The sequence below is a fragment of the Theropithecus gelada genome, chromosome 9, assembly GCF_003255815.1.
Source record: "Theropithecus gelada isolate Dixy chromosome 9, Tgel_1.0, whole genome shotgun sequence".
In the NCBI taxonomy this organism is placed as follows: Eukaryota; Metazoa; Chordata; class Mammalia; order Primates; family Cercopithecidae; genus Theropithecus; species Theropithecus gelada.
In genome coordinates, this window is record NC_037677.1 from 23,113,920 (window position 1) to 23,127,376 (window position 13,457).

Consider the following 13,457-nt stretch of genomic DNA (forward strand, 5'->3'; position numbering starts at 1 on the left):
CCAGTTTTTATGACATCTCAGGATGCCATGAAATAGTTTTCTCGATAAAATGCATTTAAATTGTTCACAAGTTGGGGATGACTGGACTGAGCATATAAGGAATTTTAAATGTATTTTAAATGTCAATGTAAAAACCATTGAGTCTAGAAATACACAATCACAGTAATCTGGGTAGAAATGGATAATGAGGTGTTCAAATAAGGAGAGCTGAGTTTCAGGTTAGGTGAAATAAAGCTGTCTAACAGCATATCTTTTCAAAACATCTGCACATACCAAGGAAAAGAGAGAAAGGAGGTAATAAAATGAAGACCCTTGGCTCAAGCCTGTAATCCCAGCACTTTGGGAGGCCGAGACGGGCGGATCACAAGGCCAGGAGATCGAGACCATCCTGGCTAACACAGTGAAACCCCGTCTCTACTAAAAAATGCAAAAAACTAGCCGGGCGAGGTGGCGAGTGCCTGTAGTCACAGCGGCTCGGGAGGCTGAGGCAGGAGAATGGCGTGAACCAGGGAGGCGGAGCGTGCAGTGAGCTGAGATCCGGCCACTGCACTCCAGCCTGGGCGACAGAGCAAGACTCCGTCTCAAAAAAAAAAAATGAAGACCCTAAGAATAGAAATTGTTAGTAGAAAATCTGTGAGAAAAAAATGGCCTCAACCCAATTAATAATCAGGAGAATTAAAATTAAAACCACAGTGAAATACTATTTTATATCCAGCAGACAGGTTAAAAGGTAGAAGTTTGCTGGTATCAGTGTTGGTGAGGAAAGCAAATTGCTGGTGTGAGTTTATTAATGTGTACACTCACTTCAGAAAGTAATTTGTTGTTACCTAGTCAAGTTGAACATGTACCTACCCTAGATTTATCAATTTCATTTCTACGTATTTACGCTAGAATACTAGTTCTCAAAATATGGTTAAGGGACCCCTGAGGATTACCAAGATCTTTTCATGGAGTTTTTGAGGTCAGAGCTCTATTCATTATTTGTCCTTTTCATTCTCATTCTGTTATAACTATATGGTGGAATTTTCTAGAAGCTGCATGAAGTATGATAAAAGTCATTGCTTTGACTTCTAATGAAATGTGTACTTGTGTATTCATATGTTTTAAAGATATATCAGTTTTAGTATCTAATGTAATTATCTACAGCTATAACCCATGTCAACAAAAGGCTTTTGGGGTTGTCTAAGAGTGGACCCTAAGACCAAAAAGTGTGAAAACTGCTGTCCTAGAGCAGTGGTTTTCAGAGTGTCATCCCCAGACAATCAGTATCTGGGAACTAGTTAGAAATACAAATTCACAGGTCCCTTCTAGACCTAATTCAGTCTGGAAACTGAGGATGGGGCCAGCAGTCTGTATTATAACAAGCTGTCAGGCCGGGCACAGTGGCTCATGCCTGTAATCCTAGCACCTTGGGAGGCTGAGGCAGGCGGATTGCTTGATCCAGGAGATCGAGACCAGCCTGGGCAACATAGCAAGACTTCATCTCTGCAAAAAATACAAAACATGTAGCCGGGCATGGTGGTGCATGCCCGTAGCCTCAGCTACTCAATAGGCTGAGGTGGGAGGATGGCTTGAGCCTGAAAGGTGGAGGTTGCAGACAGCTGAGATTGTGCCACTGCGCTGTAGCCTGGGTGACAGAATGATACCCCATCTTAAACAAAACACAAGGCCTTAAGAAGAAATACTGATCAATGATGAAGTTTGAGAACCACTGTCCTAGAGATTCAGGAATTATATTTAGGAATGTTCATAGTGGTAGTATTGATAGCACAAATCTCAATAAAACCAAAATGTCTAATAGTGGTAGAATGGATAAATAAATTATGATATATTTATATACAAATAAAATAGCAAAAATGAATGACTGATATACATAGCCACATGGATGAATTTTTGAAAATATTATCAAGAAAAAGAGCAATTCAACAATATGTATAGATTCGTTCCATTACAAAAGTTTATAAATTTGTAAAAACTATGTGTATTGTTTAAGGTTATATATGTGTATGTGTGTGTATATATATATATGGTAAAAACTATTTACAAAAGAAAGAAAATGTTTAACATATACCTTGTGGGGGTCGGAATCCAGGAGAGGAGCACCCAGGAAGCCTCAGTGATCTTGTTAATATTAGATTTCTTGAGCTGTATGTATTATTTAGATTTTTTTATACACACATGTATGTGTATAATTCACATGTATAACACATAATGATGCATATAAGTCGCACACCGTTTGGCATTATTTATTTTATGATAAAATGTTAAATTCTAAAATAGGCTCAGAATTGCTAAATGATTGGCTTTTGTTCTTGAATCACCAACAAAAATAACTCGGATTCTATACACTTTTTATACAAGCCAGAGAAATGTAAAATCCTTTTACAGAGATTTCTATTAAAAATGGTTGGCTGGGAGTGGTGGCTCACACCTGTAATCCAGCATTTTGGGAGGCCAAGGTGGGAGAATTGCTTGAGCCCAGGACAAGACCACCCTGGGCAACATAGTGAGACTCTGTCTCTACAAAACATAAAAAATTAGCTGGGTTTGGCGGCGCTCTCCTGTATCCCCAGCTACTCAGGAGGCTGAGGTAGGAGGATTGCTTGAGTCCAGGAGGTTGAGGCTGCAGTGAGCTGTGATCCCACCACTCTACTCCAGCCTGGGCGACAGAGTCAGACTCTTTACCCAAAATAAAAAACTAAAAACAAAAACAGTTAAAGACTTACTCTTTTTTTTTTTTTTTTTGAGACGGAGTCTTGCTCTGTCACTCAGGCTGGAGTACAGTGGTACAATCTTGGCTCACTGAAACCTCCATCTCCCGGGTTCAAGTGATTCTCCTGTCTCAGCCTCCTGAGTAGCTGGGATTACAGGCGTGTGCCTCCATGCCTGGCTAATTGTTGTATTTTTAGTAGACACGGGTTTTCGCCATGTTGGCCAGGCTGATCTCAAACTCCTAAACTCAGGTGATCCGCCTGCCTTGGCCTCCCAAAGTGCTGGGATTACAGGCATAAGCTACCGCACCTGGCCCTTAAATGCTTATTTCTTGGCTCTCTGGAAAAACCTAGCTGTCCAAAATTACTTATTCACGAAGACTTTTGAATAGACAATTATTTTTAAACCGTTTTCTTTTTAGAAAATGAGCATGTGGATGATTCAAATAATTAGTGACTGCCTATGACTTGGGAGTTCCAAAATGTTAGATCAGCACTTGTCTTAATGAACAACCTCTGCTGTATGGTTTTATCTAATACCTTGTGTGACCTCTAAGAATGATTAGACAACTGAGTGAAGATAAACTAGGACGCTGGCTTTTTACTTACTCTGTCATTGTTTGTTGTTTAGATGGGGCAAGGAAAATAATTATAATCCCGAAGTTAATCTTGGAAAGTATAGTTAACTTTAGAGGCTTTGAACTCTATTAATGTTTTAAATATGAAACTTTTGAAATGTTGGGAAAGATGGCACTTAATACAATGTTAAGTATTAATATTTTCATCAGTTTCATTATTAACTGATGACAAAATATATATGAGCATGCTAATTTTTTTTTTTTTAAAAAGCAGATGCTTTGGATGTACTATGGAAAAGCAGCTCTCCAGGCATGGAGAAAGAGAATAGATTTTCTAAACAAAACTGCCTTAAAATGCCATATTTTATAGAGTCAAAAAATGTTCTGCTTTTGTCAGTTATAAAAATTTAATAGGGAAAATGTATGTTAATCTTAGAAATTTGGAGGTCTACAACAAATCTGACATTACATGAAAGTGCTTTGAAACTAGAAATGGTACTTTTCTTAAAAAATGATTTTACCTAATATGTATTGATACTAATAACTGCTAATTCAATAAAAACTCAAAAATACTAGTAAATAAAAATTTATTGTTTAACTTGGATTTGGCTAGATAGAGTCTTATAATGTGAATCAAAATTCTGAAAGTTTTGTCAGTGGAAAGGAAGAAGTTTGTAAACCAGACATGAATCTACTTACATCTAAAGACTGATGCTTTCTGCCTCACACTGTCTTTTGGTACTTATTTTATTGGAAAGACAGTTTACATATAAAAGCTATATATTTGAAAATGTACAAAAAATTATATATAATATTAGCAAAGTATCATTTGGGATTGTGTTTTTTAAAAGCTTGGGAATATTACTTATTTGCTTTTACAGCTTTCCATGCAGCTGTTTTTTTTTCTCTCTGTTTTTGACTTTGGAGATAAAGTTACTTGATTTTAATCTTTACTTTTGTCTTTATTTTGTGCCTTGGTCTTGAAAAAGTAATAAATATTTCTTACTGAGGCCCCCTCCTGCTTTGTTCTGCCATCTAAGGTGATTACAATGCTCAAGTCTCTTTGTTGGTTGCCTTTGACTAATGCTTTTCAGCAGCCCCGGGCTCAGCTCCTGGTTCCCAGTATGGCACAATGACCAGGCAGATCTCTCGACACAACTCTACTACTTCTTCGACATCTTCTGGTGGATACAGACGAACTCCCTCTGTGACTGCTCAATTTTCTGCTCAGCCCCATGTTAATGGAGGTCCACTTTATTCTCAAAATTCAAGTAAGCTTGTGCTTTGCAGGCATACAGCAACAGTGGAGCTCCTTTTGAAGGAAATTATTTGAAACTGTTATTCTTGCCAGTGATAGACAACAATTGAAAACCATGCTGTTTCATGTTTATTTTTGTTTTAGGATTTTGTCCTTGAATCATACCATTTTAAGAGTAATCGCTTACCACTTTCTCTTCCAAAATTTAGACCTATCAAGTATATTTAACTAAATTTATCACATGTCTATATTGAGTATACTAAAATTTAACTTTAATATGCTATTTTATTACATAAGTAAAACTAGAGAACAAAAACATTGCAGAAATAAACTGAATTTATTGGCATGTTCGAGACAGCATAGTAATGGTAAAATTAAAGACACAAACATTGTCAAAGTTTTCCTTTAAATTAATATAATGAAATTGCTGGCTATCACTTTTAAGGTCATTAACCTATTCAGAAATGAGTTCAAAACCAATTAAAACTGTTTGTGATGCCTGCTTAATTACTCTGTCTTTGAATAATTCTAATGGTGGGAATTTCTTCTGATTTCCTTCTGTTTACCTCAAATTGCACATCTCAACACTAATTGCAATCAGTGTTTAAAAGCTGATAAGAGAAGAAAATAGTTTTAGCATATAATGTTAGGAAGTTAGAATAGTGTAGGGTAGTCATTAATATCACTTTCCATATTAAGATGTTCAGTGCAAAAAAGAAAACAAAATCAGAAATGAAACTGTTGTCCACTGTTTGCTTTTAGCTTACAGTTGTGCCTACTGGGCATAGACTGAGACAAGCTTTCCTACATGGCTTTTGTGGCTCTTTCTAGAGCTACATGTTATTTTAGTTTATACAACAACACTTAATACTCAGTGAATTCTCCATATTTACATAGGAGGTTGCTTTAAGCTCTTTGTATTTATAATGAATGACTTGTATATGTGTCTTAAAGCAGAGTTAGGGGAAAGTGTTTTTTTGAGACGGAGTTTCACTGTTGTCACCCAGGCTGGAGTGCAGTGATGCATCTCGGCTCACTGAAACCTCCGCCTCCCAGGTTCAAGCGATTCTCCTGCCTCAGCCACTTGAGTAGCTGGGATTACAGGCGCCTGCAACTACACCTAGCTAATTTTTGTATTTTTAGTAGGGACAGGATTTCACCATGTTGGCCAGGCTGGTCTCGAACTCCTGACCTCAGGTGATCCACCCACCTCAGCCTCCCAGGATGCTGGGATTACAGGCGTGAGCCACTGCGCCCAGCCGAAAGTTCTCATTAGTTTTTTGTTTAAAATTTAAAGATAAATTATGTTATAGCAAAAATTCCTAAGAATTGAAAACCACTTTAGCAGAAATATCAAAATTCACGAGTAATCCCAAAATTTATATAGCTTTTATCCAGACTAAAATATTAAAGCTACTGAGAAGTGTTAAACTTCACTAAATAGGATTTTACCTAAGATTTGGTATCAAAAGGTAGCCAGTGTCTGTCTAAATATTCTAGATTATCTAATAATTCACTTCACTTGTTTTGTCAACTTTATTTTTTTCATATTCTGAATTTTTAGATCCCATCTTTTTGTTTATCATTTTCCTTTTCCCCACTTTAGACATTTAATTTACTCTGCAAATAGGATTTTTGGTGACTCTTTTATATAATACATAGTTTTATAGTTTTATTTTAGCAATGCCTGCGTGGATTATTTTCAAACAGGATACTTTAATGACCACGTTCTTTTGAATATTGGAAAGCAAATTTGGCCTAAAATTTTAAATAAATGATTATGTTTTGTCAAATTAATTATCCTTCAATCTGAGTTACTGTTGGTGTTGTACTACTAGTAGTAGTATGTGAATGTTTTTAGTGTTTTGATGTGTACATTTTCCCTTCTGTCTAAATGTAGTAATGATTAGTATCTTCACAGCATAGCTTTTCTTTTTCATTACGTACTAACCAGCATGGCTAGTTACTAAGAGTTGTTTCTAAACACTTTTTTAGCTTTGTGAGAGTTTTCTGTTTTTTAAGTCAAAACCTCTAACCTTTTATTTAAGAGCCTTCTATAGCATATTAGAATGAAATAGGATTGGTTTCATAGTGAATTGAATGTTATTTTTAGCTATACAATGAATATTAATGCACATAATTGCTTTGTTACTTCTTTGAACACTGAACTTCTTTCAAATTTTTATGCTTACCAACAGAATTTGCACGTTAGATTAATTGAAACAACCTTTTGATTAATCCTTGGTAACCAATAAATTGTTTTTCTCTATCAATTTAGTGTTACTACTTGGTGACTACCAACAGATTAAATTTTGCTATCGAGTCCTACTGACTTTTTCTAATCAATCTTTGGCAATTACTGACTTGTTAAAATGAGACAAAGTCACAAGCATATGAATGTTTACTTCTAGTGTATGTTATAATTTTTAATACATGAGTATTTGGTATTTCCTGTCAATTATGTCATCTCCACAAATACATGTGAATGTGTTTCAAGCTATCCAATGAGTTGTTAAAAATTAATGCAAAGAATTATATATTTTAACTTATTGGAGATCAGGTTTCCTTTTTCAGAACAGTGATAAGGTCACTTTTGAGATATCCCATGAAACTGAATGATTAACATGATATATTCCCTTGTAAATTTAGGACTGATATTTTTAAAAATAAAATTGCCACATTAAAAAAATCACAACCTTGTTTTACAAACAAGAGTTTTTCCTGAAGAGCTGTGTGTGAATTTAGATATATAATAAGAACTGTCTTTAAAGGAAACCTGTGATTAATAGTTTTATTGATATATGAAATAAACAGCTATTATATATTTGTTTTATTTATTTGGGTCCCAATTTACAACATTACCTTAAAGCTAGACAAACCTGTTATAGTTATGGCAAAGACACAATATTCTGGAAACCTATGTAGGTATTTCATTGTTACCTATTTTAGAAGTCTTTCCTTATAATTTGAAAATTTTATTTTACCAAATAAAGTGAGTGTGATGGTAAATTTAAATCTTTCCCAAACAATATAACATTAGGATTAAATTAAGTATATTTGTTCTTTTATAAAATTAATCAATTGGCTAAGCACAACTTGGCCTTTAGGTTTGCTTGTGGGAAATGTACTCGAAGGTTCTGCAGGTTTTTGTTTTGTTTTTTGTTTTGTTTTGTTTCATTTGCAAACTGTTCTTTGCATACTTATGTTTGTGGTCCTTGTAACTGACTTCTGCTTTTTGTTTGTTTCCTTTTCTTTCCTTTATCTGTTTTACTTCCCCCATACTGTGTTGTTGCTACCAGTTTCTATTGCTCCACCCCCTCCCCCTATGCCTCAGTTGACTCCACAGATACCTCTCACAGGCTTCGTGGCCAGGGTGCAGGAAAACAGTAAGTTTGGAAAAACTGAGCTATGGAAGAGTAGAGGCTGTCTCCTTATAGCATGCATGGCTGACGATGAGTCATCGTTTTCCTTACTTTTATTGAGAAGCTAATCTTATCTTGAAAATAGGTGCAGATATGTTACTGAAACTGAAGAGCACGGTCTTCAGTTTTTTCTCTTTGTGTGCATGGTTACTGACCCATATAAATTTCAAAGCTGCAGTTTTCTTATGTCTTTACATGATCCTAAAACAGGAGATCTGATCTTTACATAATCTCAAGGAAAGAATAATCAAACACAAAAATTCAAATTGTATGGGAACTTTTAGCTTCTAATAGTTATTAGAATTAGAAAGCATATTTTATTTTAATAAATTTATCAAGATATAGGTAGATATACTATGAGATTAAATTTAATATGAAATTGGGGCAGGTTTTCCCCCCTTAATTACAAAAAAAATTTTAGGGAAAGCTTTGTAGCCTCAGATTTTCATACATACATGATATTGAATCTACGTAAAGGTTCATTGTTAGGATAAGATTGAATGGCCAAGAATAAGTAAATTACATTGATGCTATCCATTTCAGGGTGAGTGATAAGCAATTTAGCATCCTTTTCACATTTTGGCTACATCCAGGCCCACAAAGATTGTTTCTGAATATGAAAATCAGTTAACTTTTTTAGTTCTTCTCTTGAATGAAGTTCAGGGATTTTTTTTTTTTTTTTTTTTTTTTGGCGGGCGGGGGGGAAGTTATTTTGGATATATAGCTTTAATCAGGATAGACTAATTTATATTACTGCCTGATTACTTTTGAAATTCCAGAAGATGTATAATCCTAACTGCATGATCACAGTGAATGTTATATAAAGTGAAAAATACCACTATTTTACTGAATTATAATATGCTAGAATAGCATATTGATGGTAATGTGGTCTATTTTTAATTTACTTCATTTGGACCATCACCATGAAAATAAATCTCAGGATGGTTTGAACAAATGAATAACCCACTTGCCCAGCCTATCCTCCAAGACGATACATTGTGGCAAATTCCATTCTTCAGCTTTTGCTGACCCTGTTATGTTATTCTCCCCATTCCCTCCCTTCTGCCAGTCAAATATTTGTGTACTCGATGTTATGTGCCAGGCTCTGTGAAAAATACCAGCAGTTTAAGACAAAAGCCCCTTCCTTCAGGAAATGTGTGATCCAATTGGCTTGTTATAAAATGTTGTTTCGTAATGTTGACATTTCTGAGTGTAAGCCATCCTTACTGTTAATATGTGTTTGAAAACCCTAATGTGTGCAAACCTTTAAAAAGATATGAATAATCAGCCTGGGCAACACGGCAAGACCCTGTCTGTACAAAAAATAAAAAATTAGCCAGGTGTGGTGGCATGTGCCTGTAGTTCCAGCTACTAGGGATCCCGGCTGAGGCTGGGGCATCATTTGAGTCCAGGACGTCAAGGCTGCAGTGAGCCATGATCGCACTACTGCACTCCAGCCTAGGAGTGCAAAAATAAATAAATAGAGTGCAAAAATTAATAAATGCATGGATGGATGGATAGATAGAAGTGAATCTTATTTTTAAAAATAAATGAGTAAGGGTAAACTGCTGGTCATTAATGCTGCAGAGTTTAAAGACAGTGCGAACTTTTGAACTGCCATACCACTAACAATTATTAGGAAATAATTTAAAATAGTCATAATGCACATCAGTTTTGTGAGTCCAATGGTGACTGACTAGCTATTTGGTAAATCTTTTCTTTATATAGAAATCCAGTATTAGTGTGCATTATTCTAGGCATGTGTGGTCTTTGCTAAAGAGGCTCTTGGTATTAGTTCTTTTTACCAAACATACGAACTTGGGTCAGTGATTCTCCTTGTGCCACAGATTCCCTAACTTTATTTGGTTTCTGTTTTCTTTGAAAGTATGTTAGGAAGAGTGGTGTTAAAATATGTATCAGTACTTTAAATGTTTTATGAAGTACAAATTTTATGTGTTCTTCTCTTAAATACCCAGTTTATTATGACACTCAAAGTGGGTGATAATGAATGCATGTAGCAGTTAGCCTATTAATAAGTGTTTCAATTTAAGATACCAGCCTCTAAAAAAGTCAGCAGTGTGTTTGCATCTCTTTATGATTATGCAGAGAATTAGATTAACCAAGACTTCTGCCATAATTTGAAGATAAGACATGTAGATTTACAACAGTTGGATATAAAGACAATTTCGTGAAAACATTGAACTAGTGTGATAAATCGAGAGTAAATTCAAGGTACCCACATATATAATTTACACATTAAGCCAAACTAAGGATATGAACTATGGCTGTTTGATGTTAGGAGGGGTCCATACCCATTTTCCTCTCCTCAATAATATTAAAAAGTTTTATAGAGGAAGTTATGGACAAAGATAAAATGGATCTAGGAATGAGGCAGAAAATTTAATTGTAGACCCGTTTGATAGGTATTAGAGTGAGTATTACCATACAAGATTTGTTTTCTAATAGCCCTTTCATCCCTCAAGAGGATAAAATAGAAATCACAGCATTGAAGTGGTTATGAAAATAGGGTCATTATCTGCAAATATTTTAAACCTGGAGCCCTTGGTTGTATATTCAGCACATTATTCCCAGGAGGGTAAACGTTTAAACCTGTATGACAAATAGATTACGGCTGATTTCTTTGATCACGTAAATAGCCCCAGAAATTGGCATTTGATTTAGTGTGTTTGTATTATGAACTTCTCCCCTGCAGGAATTATATAATTCCTGTATCAATCTGTATGAAAACATTTTCATATGTCTTTTGAACTTTTAAAGAATTTTATGGATCAGAAATTTAAGTTAAGCACTAGTTGGGTTCCAGCTTTGAATTCTTTAAGTAATAGGAGCATTTTTACCTGATATTATGCTAGAATAATAGAGCTCTAGCCTGACATTTTCCCATTTCCCTGTTTACACCTTTGACTATGTAAAGCACACACATATATACTGACCACGACCATCTAAAGTTTGAGGTATGAGTCATTTTTATTGTTTTGTTTACTATAAGTTTCTTTTTCTTTGTTTTTTTAATTACATCTTCAACACTTTATGTTTAAATCTTAATTGTTGATGTATTCTTAGAAAACTGAATCTTTAGGATCTAGGCTTGCCCTCATCCCGTGCTTATGTTTTACTAGCAATAATGCAAAATTTTAGCTTGCTTTCTACAAAAAAACTGATTATGAATATAAACATTTTTAAAAATATTCAATTAGATTTTCTACTGGTTGGGGATTCTTTTTCCATTTGTTCAACTTGTAAAATGTAAATAACAGAGTAGAAAATCTATACACAGAAGCAGACCTAATACCACCAACTTTAACTTTCTCTCCATCAAAACAAACAATAATCAGCAAAGAAACAAAAATCTGTCCATGGGAGATTCAATTTTTAGGGAACCAAAGCTGTTTCAAGCCAAAATCGGGCATGAATGAGCAGAGTGAAAAGTGATCAAACCATTAATGTAATGTTACTCATATCGTTTACTGCAGTCCAAATGACAAAAGTGACATAGATTTAGTTTAGGTTGTTAACATTTGTCCGGATCTGAACCTTGGAATAAGGAAACTACTCCTATAATCCTTATAAAAAGAGACATTGTCTCCTAACACCCTGCATTCATTAATTTGTAATACTGCCAGATACACTTATTTTTAGCTCATTTTGTTATTTTTAAATGATTCTTGAGTAGCATAAACTTTAACACACCAAGCTTTTATTTCTAATCATTGCATGTTTTATTATAGTGCATGCTGTACTTAAGTTAGAGCTTTCTTAAATTCTGTTAACTTATAACTTTCCATCTAGACTTATTTGTGATTCAAATCAATCATATGAATCTTTTTAGTTGCTGATAGTCCAACTCCACCGCCACCACCTCCACCAGATGACATTCCCATGTTTGATGACTCTCCACCTCCCCCACCACCACCTCCAGTGGATTATGAAGATGAAGAGGCTGCAGTAGTTCAGTATAATGATCCATATGCAGATGGGGATCCTGCTTGGGCCCCCAAGAATTATATTGAGAAAGGTAAGGTACAATCATTGAATTGATGTGAAGGAATATAACCTAATTGTAGAAATTTAGGACTATAAAGAACATCTAGTCCAATGTTTCTCAGCCTTCTAAACTGCCTTACCAGCCAAGATGATTTACTTAAACCTTACTTCCTAAGCTTTGTATTATTCCCAGTGTACAGGGGGATTCTTTCTTTGTATTTTAAATTAAAATTGCAGTGTTAGATTTGCTTTCAAACTACATATGTGTTCAGCTGAAGATTAACTTGCTGGTTGGCATTTTGTAGATGAAACAGCTAAGGCACAAAAATGGAGTTATATGTAATTAGTAAAGATTTTAAAAGTTCTGTCAAGCTCTGTTGATGACCTTTCATATCTAAATATAGATGGTCCCTGATTTACAATGGTTCAGTTTAGGATCTTTTCAACTTTATGATGGTACAAAAATGATATGCATTCAGTATGCTTCTCAACTTATGATGTAGCTTTGTCTGGATAAACCTGTTATAAGTAAAAAATATAAGTTATAGGTTGAAAACGTACTTTCAATTTACAGTATTTTCCACTAAACAGTGGGTTTATTGGGACATAACCCCATCATATGGAAGTGGAGGAGCATCTGTCTTTAAAAATTTATTAGTACTATCATGAGAAAAGCCTCAATTAAGGCGTCAGGTGATTTTATAAAAGAGAAGACAAATTACCAGGATTATATTTCATGAAACTATGAACTACTTTAAAGTCCAATTTACCTACAGTACCCAATATTCACTGTAATTATCTATTAAGAAATATAGGTGGGGAAGAAACAAATCCTGTTTCTAGAGTTTTTATTTTTTCATCCAGTTCTGTGCTATTTTAAAATCTGTATTTCTTTTTGCAGAAATGGGAATCAATTAAAAATAAAATCAAATCTGTATTTCTATAGAGTTCTGAAAAATGCTTGTGATTTAGTTGAACACTTTTGGTTGCCTTTGATATATTTCCTTCTATTGACTTTATTGGGTTAACAGTCTTTAAGCAAGTAGCTGTAGCTCTTGAGACCAGCAGCATTCTTTCCTGCCCAAGTTTTGGATATGTGGCAAAAGTAAATTTGTTTTCCTTTTATATTTTTTTATTTTTTGAGGTGGAGTCTTGTTCTGTCTCCCAGTGTGGAGTGCAGTGGTGCGATCTCGGCTCACTGCAACTTCTGCCTCCCGGGTTCAAGCAATTCTCCTGCCTCAGCCTCTTAAATAGCTGGGATTACAGGTGCCCGCCACCACGCCCAGCTAACTTTTATATTTTTAGTAGAGACGGGGTTTTGCCATGTTGGCCAGCCTGGTCTTGAACTCCTGACCTCAAGTGATCCGCCCATCTCAGCCTCCCAGTTGTGGGATTACTGGTGTGAGCCACCACTCCTGGCCTTATATTTTTAAACGGTAAATAATTTACATATTGTTAAGAAAGTCTTAAATATTCTACTTTA

At 35.0% G+C, this 13,457-nt stretch overlaps 1 protein-coding gene across 19 annotated transcripts in view; it reads left to right on the top strand.

The window, feature by feature from the left end:
- Window positions 1–13,457, top strand: part of ABI1 (abl interactor 1) — a 118,626-nt gene that overhangs the window by 101,915 nt on the left and 3,254 nt on the right. For 4 of the 19 annotated variants that reach the window (XM_025395434.1, XM_025395437.1, XM_025395441.1 and 1 more), the window contains 2 exons: window positions 4,384–4,560; window positions 11,820–12,005. In XM_025395434.1, coding sequence (XP_025251219.1) covers window positions 4,384–4,560; window positions 11,820–12,005 — 363 coding nt within the window. Of the gene's footprint in view, window positions 1–4,383; window positions 4,561–7,846; window positions 7,934–11,819; window positions 12,006–13,457 lie in introns of all 19 variants that reach the window. The other 15 variants (XM_025395448.1, XM_025395449.1, XM_025395450.1 and 12 more) reach the window with 5 other exon arrangements.